The following is an 18,091-nucleotide window of genomic DNA, read 5'->3' as shown; positions in this document are numbered from 1 at the left end:
TTATATGCAATAAATAGATTCCAATAGGCCAGGGCAGTCAGCTTGACTCCCAGTGGGGTGTGTGTTAGATGACCCTGTGCTTAGGAACAAGTCAGGGATCCAGAGCTATTGTCCATGTTCAAATACTTTTTCTGGGTTACATGTAGCTATAATACACTTTAGGCTGGGCGGTGGTGGCACATGCCTTTAATCCCAGCACTAGGGAGACAGAAGTTAATGGTTCTCTGTGAGTTCAAGGCCAGTCTGGTCTACAGAGCAAGTTCCAGGACAGGCTCAAAAACTACACGGAGAATCCCTGTCTCGAAAAATAAACAAACCAAAAGAATTCTTTAATAGATTTTATGTTTTAGAAGAGTTTTGGGTCTGCATCAAAATCAAGAATAAGAGAAAAAATCTCCCGAGTATGTCTTGTCTCGTATATGTTATCAACATGTTCACAGAGTAATACATTTGTTAGCAGTTTACACAGTCACCTAGGGTTTGTAGTTAATAATATTTGCCGTTATAATTTGGGACAGAATCGTTGCACTACCTGTTAAAAATGCTGCAAGATCCCCGACGGTTCCCAAGCAGTGGCTGGGGGTGGGGGGGTGCCTGGTCCTGAGCGGCAGATCCCTGGCCTGGAGAGCTGCCATCCCGGGCGGAGCCCATCTGGTCCTGGCTCCCAGCGAGTCCCCTGAAGGTGCAGTTTCCCAGCGGCAAGCAGCTGAGCAGGCGGTGGGTAGAAGGCACATAAACAGGCACATCGTACAGAATAGAATTGAATATTTATTACTTAAAGGAGAGAAAGAGAGGGGAGAGAAGGAGAAGAGAAAGGAGAGAGACAGAGAAGGGAGCAGGGGAGAGGGAATGATGAAAGCAGGGGCAGGGACCACCGGGAGTGGGCATGGCTTGTCTCTTAAAGAGACAAAAACCATAACACTACCATAGATGTCCTTGGTGTTCTTCCTATTCATCCCTTCCTCCTTCAGACCCTTTAGCAAACACTGAAACCCAGAGTACAACATGGTCTAATCAAGGAGTACACAGATTTTCAGATGGACTTTTTTCTTTCCATAGGAAGCATTTAGGCATCCATGTCTCCTAGTGACTTGAGGGCTCACTTCCTATAACACTCAGGAATAAGTGTTCCATTATCTAGCTGTATCAGAGCTTATTTACCTACTGTGATGGTCAGTAATTGATTGTCAACTTGACAGAATCTAGAATCACCCAGGAAACAAACCTTTGGACATATATGGGGGAGTTTCTTGATTGGGTTTCTGAGATGGAAAGGGGTTAAATATAAGAACTACCATTCCTTGCACTGGGTCTTGGCAGAATCTCTCCAGCCTACAGAATGGACAAAGGCCACTGCAGCTGTGTTCCAAGGCGAGTACACTCAATCTTGATCACAACTTACCAGCGTTGTCCTTGCCGGTCTTGTGTTATAGGCATAAAGGGTGCAGGAGCCTCCATAAGGCCCATGGCCGGCCCATAAAGCAAAATGAATTTGATTTGATCTCAGAAGTCTTCAGTAGTTGTAACACTGTACAAAAGTATAAGTGAGGCATTGCTCCTGATACTCAGTCTCTTAGCCATGAGCCCTTGTAACATAAAAGGTGACATACAATGAAATGTTCCAAAATGGAGGAATGTGGGCATGACAAAGAAAGGTCAGACCAAAGCAAGACTGAAGCCCAGCAGTGAAAACACCAAATCCTGAACCTCTAACTCTGGCATCTGGAGCTTCTGATGGCATCTTCTGAGCTCAAAAAGGCTTGAAGGAGCCTGCCCTGCCAGCTCTGTACCACAATACACAAGACCTCTTTCTTGGCCCATCTCTACCCCATGCCTGCAGACCTCCTCAGGACACCCTGTGGTCCTGGTATCTCCGCACCTCAGTGCTTTCATGCAGTGACCCTTCGGGGCCTCCATACAGAAACTGAATCAGCATGAGTGAGCTGAGCTCCAACATTTCTTTCTCACCCTTCTGACTGCTGGGGCAGGAAGACCTGCCTCGCACACTGGCCTTCCCACCATTGCCTTCCCTGCCATGACTGACTGTGCTCTAGAACTACAAGCCAATAAGTCCTTTCTTCCTCCTGAAGCATCCTTCCTCAGGTCTTCTCTCATAGTAATGAGAAAAGTAACACGTCTCCCAAAAGATCTTGTTTGTTCCCAAGTTTAAGCAATTACAAATAAAAGATTTATTTTAAACAAATTTTAGCTATTGGATGTTGATGTCTTTTTATGAAAGATAGTCTTATTATTAATTTTTTATGCCCTGGTAGTACAAATAATTTGGTAATTAATTTTAAAAAATAGGGGGCAAAAAAATAGGGGTCAAGGAAAATGGCTTAGCAGGCAGGCCCCATGTAAAGAAGGAAGGAAGAAGGAGAGAAACGATTCCAGAACGGTGTCATCTGGCATCTCTGCCTATGTGTACACATGCATCCCAACAAGAACAATAGTGATAATAAAATGTAAAATTAAACTAAGCAAAAATTAGAAGATACTGGTCTCAGTCATTTGAAAGACAAATCTCAAGTATTGATGAACAGCATTTATAGTTTTTACCCCTAGAGGGAAAAATATAGATTCCTGTTTTGGTTTTGGTTTTTCACTTATGGCTGAACATTGGTTCACTATACCACAGCAACAAGGTCTGTGTTTTCAACAGCTTGACAGTGTAGGAAGAGAGGAAGGAAGGAAAGAAGGAGGAAATTAAAGAGTTTTCTTCCACGTCTAAGACTGACAGTGCTATGTGGGTTTGGGTCGGCTGGAAGCCTCTGATCTCCTGAGGCATCTCTGATGAGCCTGGCACCCTGCTCGGAGGGCCTAGGAATTAAAGGTGATCAACAGGGACATGTCAGAGTCCTAAGTGACCTTTCACAGCTGCGTCACCTCTAAGTCACAACCTCAGGGGAGCTGCACTGTAGCCCCCTCATTTTTCATTCACTGGGTTTTATACAATGTGTTACTGTTCTTCATTTGGTATTCACATCTTTTCAGATGGAAGCTATCTCCTTGGTTGTCTGAGCATAGTCAACATATGTGGTGTTTTATGAGAGATGTCTTTCAGAGGTTCCTCTGTTGGAGTACTTGGTTTCCAGTTGGTGGTGCTGTTTGGGAGATCCCTGAAACCTTTAGGAAATAATAGTTTTTCTGGAGGAAGTATGTCACTTGGGGTAGGCTTTGAGATTCATCTCTCCCCCTTCCTCTCCCTCCTTCCTGTTTGCAGCTGAAATGTGGTCTCTCTGCTTCCTGATTGCCAAGACAGCCCCATACTCCTGTCACCATGCCTTCCCTGTCATTATGCACTGCGACCCTTTGGAGCCATTAACTAAACAAACTTTCTCCTCCCAGTTACTTTTATAACAGCAACAGAAAAGTAGCTGATCCTTAATTTGAATTCTTATTTTCTGACACAGTAAGATGTTTCAATCTAACCTTTGGTGGTTTGTTTTTCATTGATTTTGCCTTTTAATATGTGTGTGTGTGTGTGCGTGCATGCGTGCGTGCGTGCGTGCGTGCGTGTGTGTGTGTGTGTGTGTGTGTGTGTGTGTTGTGCAGGTGCATAGGTACATATGGAGGGCAGAGGACAGCTTCTGAGATTCAGTTCTGCCTTCACCATGTGGAAGATTGTCTAGCTTGGTATCAGGCTCCTATGTCCACTAAACCATATTTTCAGCCTGCTCTTTGGGCTTTAGACTTTAGAATCAGTTCCTTTTTCAAGGGGTGCTAGTGAATTTTAAAGGAAAAAAATGATATTTAAAAGCCAATATCTGGTTCTAGGTAGTCTTGCTTCTATTGGAATGTAATTTTTTTTTTTCGGCCTTCTCTGTGACCAGAGCAAGGAGACAGATGTGGATGTGTCACTGTGCACACCTGGTTTGTCTGTCTAAAGTCGTGTTGCACACCAGCACCTCCCACCATAGACCATTTCCTCTAGAATTTCCTCTAGACTTTCCTGGATAACTTCCTCTCCAGCAGAATGTGGTGGCTTGGAGATAGAAGCAGGAAGATCAGGGGTCCAAGGTGACCCTGGGCTCTACAGGGAATCTGAGTCCAATCTGGGCTGCATGAATTCAGTCTCAATAAATAAAACCTTCCCTTGCCAGTGAGGAGAAAGCTGGGTCTGTTCATATTCACTCTAATTTATTTTATGTGATCAATCCCTAATGATCTAATCTACCCTTTTCACCCCAGCCCACATCTCCTAAACATGCCATCCACTCCAGCCATATCAACTGAACTCTTAAACCAGCCAAGCACTTAGATCCTGGGCCTACACTTTCTTCTTGACTTGAACTTTTACCTATTGATGTAAGTTTTTGACCAACTGGTAGAGGCAGAAGGCCAGTTTACTAGAACTTCCTAAAGTACCACAACTTCTGCAAATGAGTGTGTGTGTGTGTGTGTGTGTGTGTGTGTGTGTGTTTATAAAATCCAGAAAGGGGAAAAGAAAGACAAAACTAATAAAAATGAAGCCTGCTGCACATGAAGCAGGTTTGACAGCTGCTTTATACGTCCTCTGCATGGTCACTCGATGTCTGTCCCTAACCCGCGGGAAACAGGTGGGTATCCAAAGAGACCATGGGTCCACTGAACAGAAGACATTGGACTGGGAGGGAAGGAAAATGCCTTCTCCCTGAGGACTCCAGGGGACAAGTGGAAAACTGCATGTGAGGGTTGTGTTGTGCCCTGTAGAGGAGCACTAACAGCCACGGAGAGGGCGGGGCTGCATCCGTGAGTGCTAGTAACCTTGGTGTATAAACTTTATTGTACGTTTTAAATTGTGTTTGAAATCATATATTAAAATTTGAGTATAAATAATCACTAATACTGCTTTTAAAGGTTTTGAATATGCACAGTTAATAGGGTTTTCTTATTTCAAATTGTAGCTAAAGAATCTCTTGGCACAAAAGGAAATCTGGCTGCTGGTGACTGACATCACCCTACAAATACAGGATGAAAGGGACCACTGCCTTCCCAAAACCCTGCCAATCTATGTAGCTCCCTCATGTGTGCTGGGCCCAGGAGTTCTAGAAGGACTTGCCATGGCTGTGCCTCCTAACATACTCTTCAGGGATGCTCTTCGAGACAAGGGTATGCTGCTTTCTCTTGATTGCCTAACTAGAATGGCTGCTTCGTTCCTGTACTGTGGCCCCCTCCTGCTCAATACTGCTGGCACCTTCCCAAAGCCCAGTGCGAGCCTAGCCTGGAGGAGGTACAGAGGCCATTGTACCCGCCGTTGACTCTCATTGACTTTGCCAACCTGGTATGAGCCAGCACCCCAAGTTGTGGTAGACCCTGGAAAGACACTTTTGGCCACTTGACTCTGTTGACAGCACCTGTGCATATGTGGAAACCACCTACAGTCATGGCCTCGCTGTCTCTTCTTAAAACAAAAGCTAGAGAACATGGTATATGTCTGGCCCTGTAACAAAGGCCTGTAACCCCAAAACATGGGATGCTGAAGTGCAGTATCATCAGTTAGAAGCCAGCATAGGTCACACAGTGAGACCCTTTTTCAAAATAATAACAGTAACAATAATAATAAGGTAGGCTTTAGATCAGTCCATACCTTTTCTTGGGATCAAACACTTGAACTTTTTTTCCCATTTTATTTGTGTATATCGAATACTATAAAATTCACCCTTTTCAATTGTATTTGAATGTGGTAGCTGTGTTCTTTTTCACCGTTGTTCACTGGGGGCTTTGAGATGTGCTTCCATGTGACACTGACACGCTGGGCATGCCTCCATAAGGAAGTGACAAACCCACCTGTGCCTTTTCTTCCTACACGGCTCACAGTGGCCAGTGAAGGAGACTGGCTGGGGTACGCATGCTTTCCTTCATTGCATGAATAATCTGAACTATCTCCATGGCAGGTCAGATTGTTTGTGTTGAGCGGACAGTCCTCCTACCCCAGAAGTCCCTCTTGTATGGACCTCCTGGTGCTGGTTCCTGTGACCTGCCTGGCCCAGTGACACTGGATGAACTGGGCTCCCTCACACCTGTCAACTCCATTTGCAGCGTGCAAGGTGGGTAGCCCTCTGACTGAAAGCAGAGTTTCCATTGTCTTACGTGTTGTGTTATTTTAAATACACTGCTCAATCAGTTTTATTGGGTATCTAGTTCCAGACATTAGATATATAGGGAAAAAGTAAGACTAGAGTCTTATTGTGGACTGGGAGTCCATATAGAAAGATGTAGGCCAGGTAAGTGCACAAACAAAACTCAGTGTCTCAAATGGTGCTCTCACCTTGCTGCATAAAATTTAGGAAGGCTCTCTAAAGACTGGATCCTTGAGCCTATGAGATGGCTCAGCAAATGAAGGTGTTGCCCCCAAACCAGTGACCTCTGAATTCAGTCCCACCATTGACACAGTGTAAAAAGAGCACCAGTTCCCACAAGTTGTTCTCTGTACTATGTCTGTATACAATCACAAGCGCGCGCGCGCGTGTGTGTGTGTGTGTGTGTGTGTGCGCGCGTACGTGCGTGCGTGCACACATGTACAAATGCAAAATAAATAATTTTTTTAGGTACCCGAATTCTTAAGTTAAGATCTGAAAGATACACCAATGATTGGGACAAGGAGCAGGACTCAGAAGATAGCCAACAGGAGAGAGCTGACAAGCCAGTGGAGAAGGGCGGGGAGACTGAAGGATGGAGAGAGGTACCAAGAGGAAGCTGAAGGACAGCTAACTGTCAAGAATATAGTCTGCTGTGTACAGAAGTGGGCAGCTTCAATATTGACAAAGTCACAAACATAACTGTCTGCACACTCAGAGAACACCCTGTAATGATAGCATAAGGAGTGGTTTGAAAACTAGCTTTGAAGACTGGAGAGGACACGGTCTGGATTCCACCCTGTAGGTTCAGGGTCCAGAGAGACAATAATGCAGTCACAGAAAAGTAAAAAAGACAAAGAGAGCAGTGGATTTTATTAGAAAGAATATTGATGGGATTGCTGAATTACTGATCAAAAGGGAGCATATTTGCAGAGAGAAGCTTCCGCCTCAGGCTATGAGACACTGGCAGATCTGCCGAGGCAGGCATAGAATGTGACACTTGGAGAGCATACCTGTGTCTTGCTTGAGACTTCGAATATTTTCTTGTTAGTGATTGCTATTGTTATTTAGCATATACTGTGCATAATAGTGGATATCATCATGACATTTTCATACACATGTATAAAGTATTATGATCATGTTCATCACTTATTACCTTCTCTTTACCCCACTCCATTCTCATTGCTCCCCTTGTTTGGGTGGTGGTTTGTTTGGGAGTAGTTATATTTTTAATATTTATTTTATTTTTAATTTTGTGTATTTGTGTGTATCTGCGAGGGCGTGTGCACATGAGTGCAGACACCATCAGCAGCCAGAGGTGTCAGCTCCCCCTGGAGCTGGACCTGTGACAACTGTGAGCTGCCCAGCATGGGTGCTGAGAACTGAACTTGGGACCTCTCCAAGAGCAGCACACACTTTGAACCACTGAGCCATCTCTCTAGAGCATTCAATTGTATTTTTAATGAGATTATAAAAATAGTTGGTTTGGGTGTTTTTGAAGCAGGCAGAAGAGATGTTTCAGCAGCTGGTTAGATACATAAATCCCGAAATGAAAGTGGTATTGGTGCTTTCTTTTTTAATTTTATTTTAAAAATGTTTCATAGTAAAAGTAATGCATACACATTGGAGTTAGGTAACACTAAACTCATGGGATGGTAGCAACCTCCTACTACATATCTCCTGTACACTTGTCTGCTGTGTCACACACACACACCACAGCCCTGGAGGAGATGAAGTGTTCTCAGCAGGAGATCTATCTAGAGAGCTGGAGGTTCACACAGCCATAGGTAGGGCTTCATGGTCAGACTGTTTCTCCCCCAGCACACACATAGGATGTTCCAGTACATTCTTGGATGTCATTGCCAGTAAAGGAGAATTTTAGGGACCAAATCTGTGTTTTGCGGTATTTAGTTCTGTGACGTTCCAGAGATGGAACCCAGGGTCTCGCTCTTATTAGTCATGTATTGTATCACTGAGCCACATATCTAGCCCTCATGAACCTTATAAAAACCTTTACATGCTTTATAGTTCATTCACTCAGAGTACTTTAATATGCTCACAGCGTTGTATAAGCATCACTATAATGTTGGAGCAAAACAAGCGATCCAAACCCTGATACATGCTGCCTGCCACACCCTTAAGAAATTGTCAGTCTGCTTCTGTGGATTTGCCTGTTCTGGAATATTTGCTGTTGTTGAGGATTTGAGGCAGGATCTCCATGGCCTCTGAGGTCCTCCTGTCCTCTGGGCCTCCATGTCCTGAGTGTGGGTGGCAGTTGCAGGCATGCACCTCCATGCCTAGTTTGTTGTTTGTCAGACATTCTCTTTCGTATGTTCACATGTATGCCTGGAGCCTGGGAATGTCTGAAGAGGGTGTTGGGTGTCCTGAAACTGGAGGTATAGGCAGCTGTGAGCCACTTTGATATGGCTGCTGAGGACCAAACCCAGGTCCTTTGTAAGATCAGCAAGTGCTCATAACCCATCTCTCCATCCACTAGTTATTTTTTTTTCATAAGGTGTCCTACTGTAGCCTAAACTATTCTGTAACTCATTGTGTGGTCCTGCTAGTTCAGCCTTCCAATTACAACCACTACACTCAGCTCCAAGCTTCCATTTTCATTTCCGTCACCATTATCACACATGCATGTGCATGTAGGATGTACACTTGTGGAGGTCAGCTTCGTGGAGTCAGTTCTCACCTTCCCTTTACATTTTCCCTGTTGTGGAACTCGGACCATAGGCTTGCACAGCACTTACCACACTGAGGCGCCCGTCTCCTTGGCCTGGCTTCTGTTTCTCAAATGATTAAGTGTACTTTATGGCCCAGGATGTGGTCTTTTGTAGTGAATGTTCTCTCTAAGCATAAGAATGTGTTTTCCTGCTGCTGGATAAAAATATCAAATATTCAGTTCAGTCAATAGGAGTGTTGGTTTGGTGTTATGCTTGTGAATTTATTGTTCCGACAAGTTCCATCTCTCTGTTCCATGTGTGTTTTGTTTTATTTTATTTTATTTTGGTCTCACTATCGCCCTGGCAGACCTGGAGCTTTATAGACCATTCTGGTCTTGAGAGCCACCTATTCTGCCTCCCAATTAAAGGCATTCACCTGGTTCTTCATGTATTTTGATGCTTTGTTTGGTGCATATACGTTAAAGAATTGACCCTATTATTGTTACGTAACAATTATTTTTAGCCCCAGTAATTTTCAGGACTCAGAGGTTTGCCCTGTCTGAAATAAAAATTATTGTGGAATGCTCTTACTAGGCTTAGCATTATGACATGTCCTACTCCCTCCCTTTATGTATTGATAGTTTCTTTTAGATAGCATATATTTGGTTCTTGTTTTAGTCCATGCTAATAATCTGCCGTTTAACTTGTATAGTAAGATTATTTGCATTAGAAAGGATTAGTGTTGTAGCTGATTAATACAGCTTTTCCAATGTATTACTGCTGGATCCTTTTTCCTACTCTATTTCTAGGTTGTTGTATTGTTGTTGCTGCTGCTGTTTTCCCATTTGCATTGAGCATTCAGTGTATTCTATTTCCTTTCAGTATTTCTAATTTTTTTGAGACTTAAACTCTTACCTGGACATGATACTGCATGCCAACATAAGCTGCATAGTGAAACCCATAAAAATTAAAATGAACTAGAGTCTTTCTAAAAGGTACTAGTGGTTGTCGTAGAGTTTCTGGTATACAATTACAAAACTCAGGTCGGCTTTCAGATGGCACCGCTGTCCTGTTTCCTGGGAAAATGTTACTAGCCAGGCATGGTGGTTCATGTTCGTGGTCTGCACTTGAGAGGCAGAGGCATTAAAGCCGCCCTAAGTTTGAAAGCAGCCTGATCCACATTAGCCAGTCGGGGCTATATGGCCAGACTTGGTATCAGAAAGCAAGCTATGCACACACCCAGTTACACCACTACTGTTCTTCATCTTGCTCGTAGGTGTAAGTATTGAATACATGTTATTGTCAGTTTTGAAAACCTATTAGATCAAAAATACCTTGCTTGTCAATTTAATTTCATTGATGGTCTGTTTCCTATAGACCTACATTTCTGACATTTTCCTTTCATCTCCGCATTCTCTACTAACATTCACTGTGGATTTCCTGTTTCCAGGCCAGCTCCAAAGGTGTCCTGCAGGCCTGTGGTGGACAAGCCCAGTGTGTAAACACATTGTCGTGGAGCAGGCTACTGCCAGGTTCCCTGAGAAGAGAAAGCAAAGTAGCAAAGATTGGCTCTACCTACCAGGAGGGGTGCCCTCAGTAAAGTGATGGTAGAGAGTGGACTGACCCTGCCAGCTGTCCATGGCCTCCCAAAGGCTGGTAGCTAACCTTGGGGGCAAAGTCACATGAAGATGGTCTGCACTTCTCTATGACAGCAGTGCCCCTTCTTGGGTTATTCACTGTCTTGCCCTGCTGCCTCCAGGCCCAGAGGCTCTCAGATGGGTCTTGTTCTTGGTGTAGTTCCTTCTTCACATCTACCCTTTGAAGGCCCCTCTGTAGAAAGGTGGTCTAATAGCTAACATGTAGCCTTCCCTGAGCCTGTCTGTGAGAGATTTCTGTGTATCAGCCAGAGTAAATAAAGGCTTTTAGCAGTGAGTGCAAGAGATGAGACAGGCTTTTCTTTCAACACTCATGTAAAATAATGCTTTGGATACCAACTGTTCAGTGGTCTACTTCCCATCCAGCCCTCAAATCTGGCTTAAGACTGTATGTGTGAGATGATTTCCGGGGGCTTATAAACTGCAGATAAGGCACATGTCTTCAGCTCATGCCATAAGTGAAAGGAGGATTACCTAATCCCATGGAAAGGTCAGATACCTGAGTAAAGTGGAGCTTGGATTAGTAGCAGCCTGCTTTGTAGTGGTCCATTTTCAGAAAGGAGTTGGAAGTAAGCCTGAGAGCTTGCCCTGGGCTCGATTCTCGGTGCTGAAGGAAACTTGGGTGCAAGAAGGCCAGAGTGCAGGTATCCACTGCTATTTGAGATGTTGCCTATGTCTCCCTTTGGGTTCCTGCTGTATCTCCACAGCTAAGGAGCTACGAGCAGAGAAGAACCCATTTTTAAGGGTGTAGCCCCCTGATATAGCCAACCTTTATGTAAAAAGTCACATGTTCGAGAGCACATGGCAGCACAGACTGCATGATGCAGGGTGACGTGAAGTTGACTGGGAAGGGGAGGAAAAGTGGAATGATAAAAGTACATGGCTTCAGGGCTGGAGAGATGGCTCAGAGGTTAAGAGCATTGCCTGCTCTTCCAAAGGTCCTGAGTTCAATTCCCAGCAACCACATGGTGGCTCACAACCATCTGTAATGGGGACTGGTGCCCTCTTCTGGCCTGCAGGCATACACACAGACAGAATATTGTATTCATAATAAATATATATATATTCTTATTAAAAAAAAAAGTACATGGCTTCAAATAGCCAATAGAAATGAAAAATACTTTACTGTTTTTCATCCACTTGACAGACTTTTATTATAGTTACAAAGACTGTGTCATTAGTTGAGGCAGGCTCTTCAAAATTGACCTATTCTTATTTTTTAGAAGTCATTTAAGTTTGCATTGTATGAACGTATTTTAATAAACCACGCCTTCTAGTTCTCCTGTAATTCTGCTTCACTGTCTGTAAATGCTGTTTCCTGGTGCTTGTTCTAGTGGAGAATGACATTTTGCTTCAAAAATGTGAATGGGGGCAGGGAATATACCTCTGAAGTGAAATGTTTGCCACATGCTAGGTTTGATCACCAGGACAAACAAGAACTAGAAGATAAAGACATGGAAGAAGAAAGAAGGGGCAGGAGGAGTGATTCCTCCTCTGGTTTTGGAAATTCAGCCACCTCTTACTTGTTCTTCTGATATTGAAATGACTACAATTTGACAAGGATGGTCTGAAGTATACCAGTACATCCAGGGGACATCTTCATCTCTACTGTGTACTGCCCACCTCATGGCTGTATTGCTTACCTGTCTTGGTCCTGTTCCGTCAACCTGCATACCTAGTTCACTTCCCTGACCCTTGAGCCAGCTCCTGGGCCGCATTCTTCAGGGGCCTGTTCCAGTTAGACTTTATCTTCTAGTGTTTGTACTCAGTGTTTATCTCTTTCACCTCCCTTCTTCCCCAAATGGACTGATCATGTGAGAGTAGAGACTTTGTTTCTTAGACCCTTTACATCCCATGCTGTGATAGTTTGAATGAAAATGGCCCCATAGACTCACAGGCAGTGGCACTATTAGGAGGTGTGCCTTGATGGAGTAGGTGTAGCTTTGTTGGAGGAAGCATGTCACGGGGCAGGATTCCAGGTCTTGGATGCTCAAGCAAGTCCCAGTGGCACAGTCTCTTCCTGCTTGTCTACAGGTACAGATGTAGAACTCTTAGTCTCTTCTCCAGCACTATATCTACCTGCATGCCACCATGTTTCCTGCCACCATGCTTCCTGCCATGACACTAATGGACTAAACCTTTAAACCTATAAACAAGCCCCAAATAAATGTTTTTCCTTTACAAGAGTTACCATGGCCATGGTGTCTTTTCAGAGCAGTAAAACCCAAACTAAGACAGAAGTTGGCACCAAGGACTGGGGTATTGTTATATTAGACCTGACCATGATTTTATTTGGAAGAATGTGGACTTTGGGAGTTTAGATTAGAAAAGCAATTGAAAGCTTTAAGTGGGGCTTAATGGGCCATCCCAGTAGGAGCCTGGAAGACAGTGGTGCTGAGGGTTATTTGAACTGTGGGGATCTGGATCAAGAGGTTTCAGAGGAGAATATTTGTATGTGGCCTAGAGAATGTTCTTGTGTTATTTTGGCTAAGGACATGGCTACGTTTTCCCCTTGTCTGAATTGTCTGCCTGTGACTAAATTGAAGAGTTTTGGATTAATGACATTAGCAGAGGCAATTTCAGAACAACCCAGTATTGACTTTATTACGTGATTATTATGGTCACTGTTAAGGCAGATCTATAAAGAAAAGGAACAAGCTGAGCAAAGAAAAATACAAAATGTACAGTTCAAGGAGTTAAAGGGCACAAGGAAGTGGAAAGGAGCTAAATCCTGTGCTCAAGGAAATAAACAGATGAAAGAAAAGCCTGATGGTGGTGGAGTAAAGGGAGTGGCGGCCTCAGTGCAACACCCTACCCAGCTAAGCTTCCATCTGTGAAGAGAATTAAAGCAAAGTTTACTGCCAGGTGGTGGTGGTACACACTTGTAATCCTAGAAGTAGGAGACAGAGGTGGTAGATCTCTTAGTTTGAGGCCTGCCTGGTTTAGAGATTGAGTTTCAGGACAGCCAAGCTTGGGCAATGAAGGAAACCATCAAAACCAGAAAATTGGTAAAGATATATTTGAAAAGAGGGAGCCATATTCCAGCCCCAGCAAGCAGCAAAACTTGACAGGGGTGTCCCTGAATGGAGGCCTAGAGAGGCCATTGTGTGAAGCTGTGAAGGTGAAGTCTGGATTGACTTGGAGACCCCAAGTTCTTGGCAATGCCAGAGCCGTAGGACACCTGCTGAGGAGAGCTGCTGACAGGGTGTGGGGCCAACCCAGGAGGAAGAAGTGTGCTGCAGTCAACAAAGCTGAAAGGAGCTGGAGGTCCGAAAAAGCACTTTGATATCAGACGTGGAGATACAGAATTTGGAGTTTGCCCAGCTAGTTTTCAGTCTTGCTTTGGTCCAGCATTTCCTCACTATGCTCTCGTTTAGAATGGGTATATCCTGTGCCATTATATGTTGGAAGTATGTAGTCTTGTTTTTTATTTTGACTTGACAGGAGATTACAGTTAAGAGATTGCAGAGTCTCAGAAGAGACTTTGAACTTTAGGTTTTTGGACATTGTTGAGACTGTGATAGACTATGGGGACTTTTGAAGTTGGACTAAATGCATTTAGCATTATGATATAGTTATAGCCTATGGGGGCCAGGAGTGGAATGTGAAGTTTGGATGAAAATGGCCCTATAAGATCTCAGGGAGCAGCACTCTTAGGAGGTGTGGCCTTGCTGGAGTAGGGGTGACTTTGTTGGAGGAAATATGTCACTGGGGTCAAGGCTTTGAGTTCTCATATGCTCAAAGCAATTCAGTGTCTCATAGTCTCTTCTTGCTGCCTGTGGATCCAGATATAGAACTCTTGGCTCCTTCACCAGCATCGTTGTCTGTAAGTGTTACAGCTTTGATGGAAAAGTATTCTGGCAATGCAGAGCCGAGGAATATCACAGGTCCCAGTAAGTGTAGCAGCATACAGCCCTGCTCCTACGGGAAGGCTTCCCCAAGGAAGTTATTACAGTTCGGCTCCAGTTCTGCTTCTGTCCTGCTGAGTATAAAACAACTGCACTCCGCTAGGGGAAGGTTTCCCCAGTGAAAGTATTACAGCCTTGCTCTGCTCAGCTCTGCCCAGGCTCCACTTCTGCTCCTGGGAAAGAAGGTCTCACCCAAACCTCATTCAGGAGATTTGTTAGGAGGGAAGAGCGGAGGAGGATGCCGGCCTCTGTCAGGAGGAGAAAGGCAGCAGCACACTGACCAGGTGCAGGGCTTCCTAGGGGCGGGGTTTTCAGGGTGGGGGTTGGTCAGATTTCAGTCCTTTGAGCTCAGATTGGCTAGATCTCGTGCTTAGGGATTGATTGGTTTTCTTCTTAATTGGTCAGGGCCAAAGTATGTTTCTCTCACTGGCCCTTTTTTGCCTTTTGCTCTCATTTCAGGGCCAGGACATATTTCCTTGACTAAAGTGCTTTTCTTTGGCACTGTTTTCAGGGTCAGGGTGTGTTTCTCTGGGTGCTGCATGTCTCTGACTCCATAGCTGGGGATTGGTAATCCTGTAATAGCAACTGGTTGAAAGTCTGGTTAGAAATCCTTTGGATCTGTTGTTGAAGGAATCTAGACAAGAAGTTTATAAGGCTGGATGCAACTAGAAAGATTAAGAAAAGGGGGCGATGAGGGGCTAAGAAGGTATCATCCCGTTCCATATTGGACTATGCACTAGCCAGAGGCATCAAGCTGTTCCTTATGTTATTGAAGATCTGTCTGAAGTTGTTGGATCTTATCTTTTACTATACCTGATTGGTTAACAGAAGCACCGTTCTTCCCCAAGAAAGAGACAAAGACCACCTCTCTGCTATTAGTAAATTTAATCCTCTCTAATTTTGTAGTACTATGGTGGCCAGCGAGTCTATGTGATCCTGAAGGGTGAGGATGTCCCGGATGAATTGCGAGGAAAGCCGATGGATGGTAAACAGGGAGTGGTCAAGCCGCTGCTCCAGTGGCTGCGCCTGCAGTTATGCCTAGAGCTGCCAGAAGGGGTAGAATCTGAGTGGTTCGTTTGTCACCCATGCTGCTGTAAACTCAGTGATGGGAACTGGCAAGGCTTCCTCACCAGGTACCACCCCTAATTAGGAGAAAGGAACACCAGGACGTAAGTCCTACCACCTAGAAGGTAGGCAGTGGTATACTTGTGTGCCTCGGGGAATCAAGGCATTGTGAATGTTTTGGCAGCAGGGCTGGGTTGTAGTACTAAGGGTAATGGTATTACAGTCTGCAGAATCCAGAATGCCCACATGGCGTGTTCCTAGGGAGGTAAAGCAGTCTGCAACACCAAAGAGAGAGATGTGGAGAGATGAGATGTAGTAGTGATATTTGGCTCAGAACAATTTACCAGTGACAAGACAGGAGAATCTAATAAGACAGTGGATGAAGGCACAAAAGGTGATTGTGAGTTTGACCAGGAGGGACACACAACCAGCATTCTTATAAGCAGTCAGGCAAGACACTATTCAACAGCTGATATGCAGAGGTTAAGATTTGAAACGAGATGGTGTGAGGGGGAGGTAGAATCAGTATCATCAAAAAGGGGTGATATTAGGGATGGAAGGACCTTTGAGGAGCTTTGGACCACTACTTCTACTGTGTTGATACCTAGGGGCTTAGAGAGTGGGATGTGTGCCCTCTGTATTGGGACCATGCCTGGTGGGTGGCTATAAGAAGTGCTATAGTAGAGATTACCAATGGGGTGCTATGGGTCTTTAATTAGAATGTTAAAAAAATTCCCCACTCTGCATAAAAGATAAAGAGAGTGCCTTCCTGAATATGCATTATATCTCTTACAGGACCAATAAGGGCAGCCTCTATAAGTTTCTGGCTAGCATCAACAGTAATTTCTAGTTTGATCATAGAGAAAGCAAGCATAGGGGCAGGTGTTTCAGAAATGGATTTGGGTCTTATAGGGATGAGTACCTCCTGTTTGCAGATGATGAGTGAGCAGTGTCCAGACCCCAGCATGTGAGTGGTCTGCGTGCCCTGCTGAGTTAGGCCTCCTGAACCTCAGATCTCCATGTAGAGTTCACTCTTGACGGGTATGGGCAAGAAGAAGTAAGAGAAAAAGTGAGACATGACCCTGCAGGGTCTTCCTTGGGTCTTGGCATTCTTCTGAGACCGGGCCTGGGTATCTTCTGAAACTTAGGAGAACTAGGTCCTGTTGGGGTTGAGATGTAAGAAGGGGAATTATCTTGAGCTGATGGTATAAAGGTTTGAGACGAGAGAGATGAATCCAGCAAGGGAAACCCTTGATCTTAGCGCAGTTGGGGTCATAAAGATGACCCTGAATGAGTCTGTCCATTCTGGAGAAAGAGAAGGGGGATTGTGACCTGGAGGAGAGGGCCGAACTAAATCCCTGATGTTAACTGAAGAGAGAAGGGGATCTGGGAGTGCTAAGACAGTGTGACAAGGGGATGAGCCGGTGATCAGGGAGAGGTGACACTGAGATAGGAGACTAGGAGGTATAATCAGTCATCCATATATGAACTCAAAAGAGGAGATGAGGAGGGGCTTCTTTGGAAGGACTCTTAGTCGCGTAGAGTCAGAGGCAGGAGTTTTATCTAATCTGAATGAAGTTCTTGGGAGAGTTTGATAAGGATATTTTTGAGAGAACAATCAGTTCGTTCAACTTTGCCTGAAGACTGGGGATATGGAAACACCATGGGATGTTAAGGGCTTTGGCTACAGTTTGCGAGATCTGAGAGGTTGGAACTCTGACACGGGGGACGATCTCCCTAAAAAAGGAGATTGAAAACCGTCGGAGATCTTTTATTAGTGGTGGGGAAAGCTTCTACCCATCCTGAGAATGTGTCCACCATGATTGAAAGGTATCTGAAGTGTCTTAACTGTGTGCATATGGGTGAAGTCAAGCTGCCGGTCTCATTCAGGGAGAGAGCCCCTGGCTCCATGAGTGGGGAAAGGGAGATTCCATTGCCCGGAAGTAGGATTAGAAGTTTGACAAAGTTTACAAGAAGCAGTTATAGTCTTTAGATAGGATAGATCCTCAGAGGTGGGCTGTAAATAGGTTTTGATAAAGCAAGACAAAGCCTGGCTATCAGAGTGAAGGATCTGGTGCAGACAAGATAGAATGTGTTGACTATCTGGGTGCTGAAGACTGGACCTTAGTTCCTCTCGTGTTTGCACAGTGAGCCGGCTCCCCAACCGTGTGACTGCATATGTTCTTAGTCACAGTCAGCAAGGAAACCAGAAAGATCACGAAGAAAGGAACTAACAAACTAGTAAGAAGTAGAGCTAAGTAAGACAGGCAATTCCAGAGGCGAGGAAGTGGGTCAGTGGTGACTCCAGCCTTTCTTCTCACTAGGTGCCGTGGTTGATGTAGATGAGAGCACTGCTTTCTTGTGGTCTGCATGTGACCAGTGTGGCAATGGGAGATTGGAACAGAAGCCAGAAGATGGGTAAGGCTGCCTGAAAGCCCTGGGGCCCAAAGAACACTGCAGTAGCCCATCCCTAGGGTCCTGTGACCTTCTGTCCTACACATGGGTTCCCCAAGCACAGAAGGGAATCCACTCTGCTGGACTTCAGGATAGAGACTGTGGTGTCTTTGCGGGTTTTCCACTGTCTTTGCAGCTCTCCCTGTCCTTAAAAGTGTAGAACTGAGCTTTGTGCTTAACTCCTTCATTATTAGGAGAGGAAAGAAGTACAAATCTGAACAGGTAAGACAGGCTGCGTGGCATGTCCTAGGAGTCCTGCAGACTTTACCCAAGGGCAGAGC

The 18,091-nt window shown here is 44.7% G+C and overlaps 1 protein-coding gene across 5 annotated transcripts in view; it reads left to right on the top strand.

The window, feature by feature from the left end:
- Spidr (scaffold protein involved in DNA repair) overlaps positions 1 to 18,091 on the top strand; it is a 242,950-nt gene that overhangs the window by 217,669 nt on the left and 7,190 nt on the right. For 4 of the 5 annotated variants that reach the window (XM_048452445.3, XM_048452444.3, XM_048452443.3 and 1 more), the window contains 3 exons: positions 4,887 to 5,091; positions 5,877 to 6,029; positions 17,681 to 17,774. In XM_048452445.3, the coding sequence (XP_048308402.3) occupies positions 4,887 to 5,091; positions 5,877 to 6,029; positions 17,681 to 17,774 (452 nt within the window). The remainder of the gene's footprint in view (positions 1 to 4,886; positions 5,092 to 5,876; positions 6,030 to 17,680; positions 17,775 to 18,091) is intronic. The other variant, XM_048452449.3, reaches the window with a different exon arrangement.

The sequence above is a fragment of the Myodes glareolus genome, chromosome 2 (genome assembly GCF_982192425.1).
Source record: "Myodes glareolus chromosome 2, mMyoGla1.1, whole genome shotgun sequence".
NCBI classification, from domain to species: domain Eukaryota; kingdom Metazoa; phylum Chordata; class Mammalia; order Rodentia; family Cricetidae; genus Myodes; species Myodes glareolus.
This window is presented reverse-complemented; position numbering and strand designations above follow the sequence as displayed.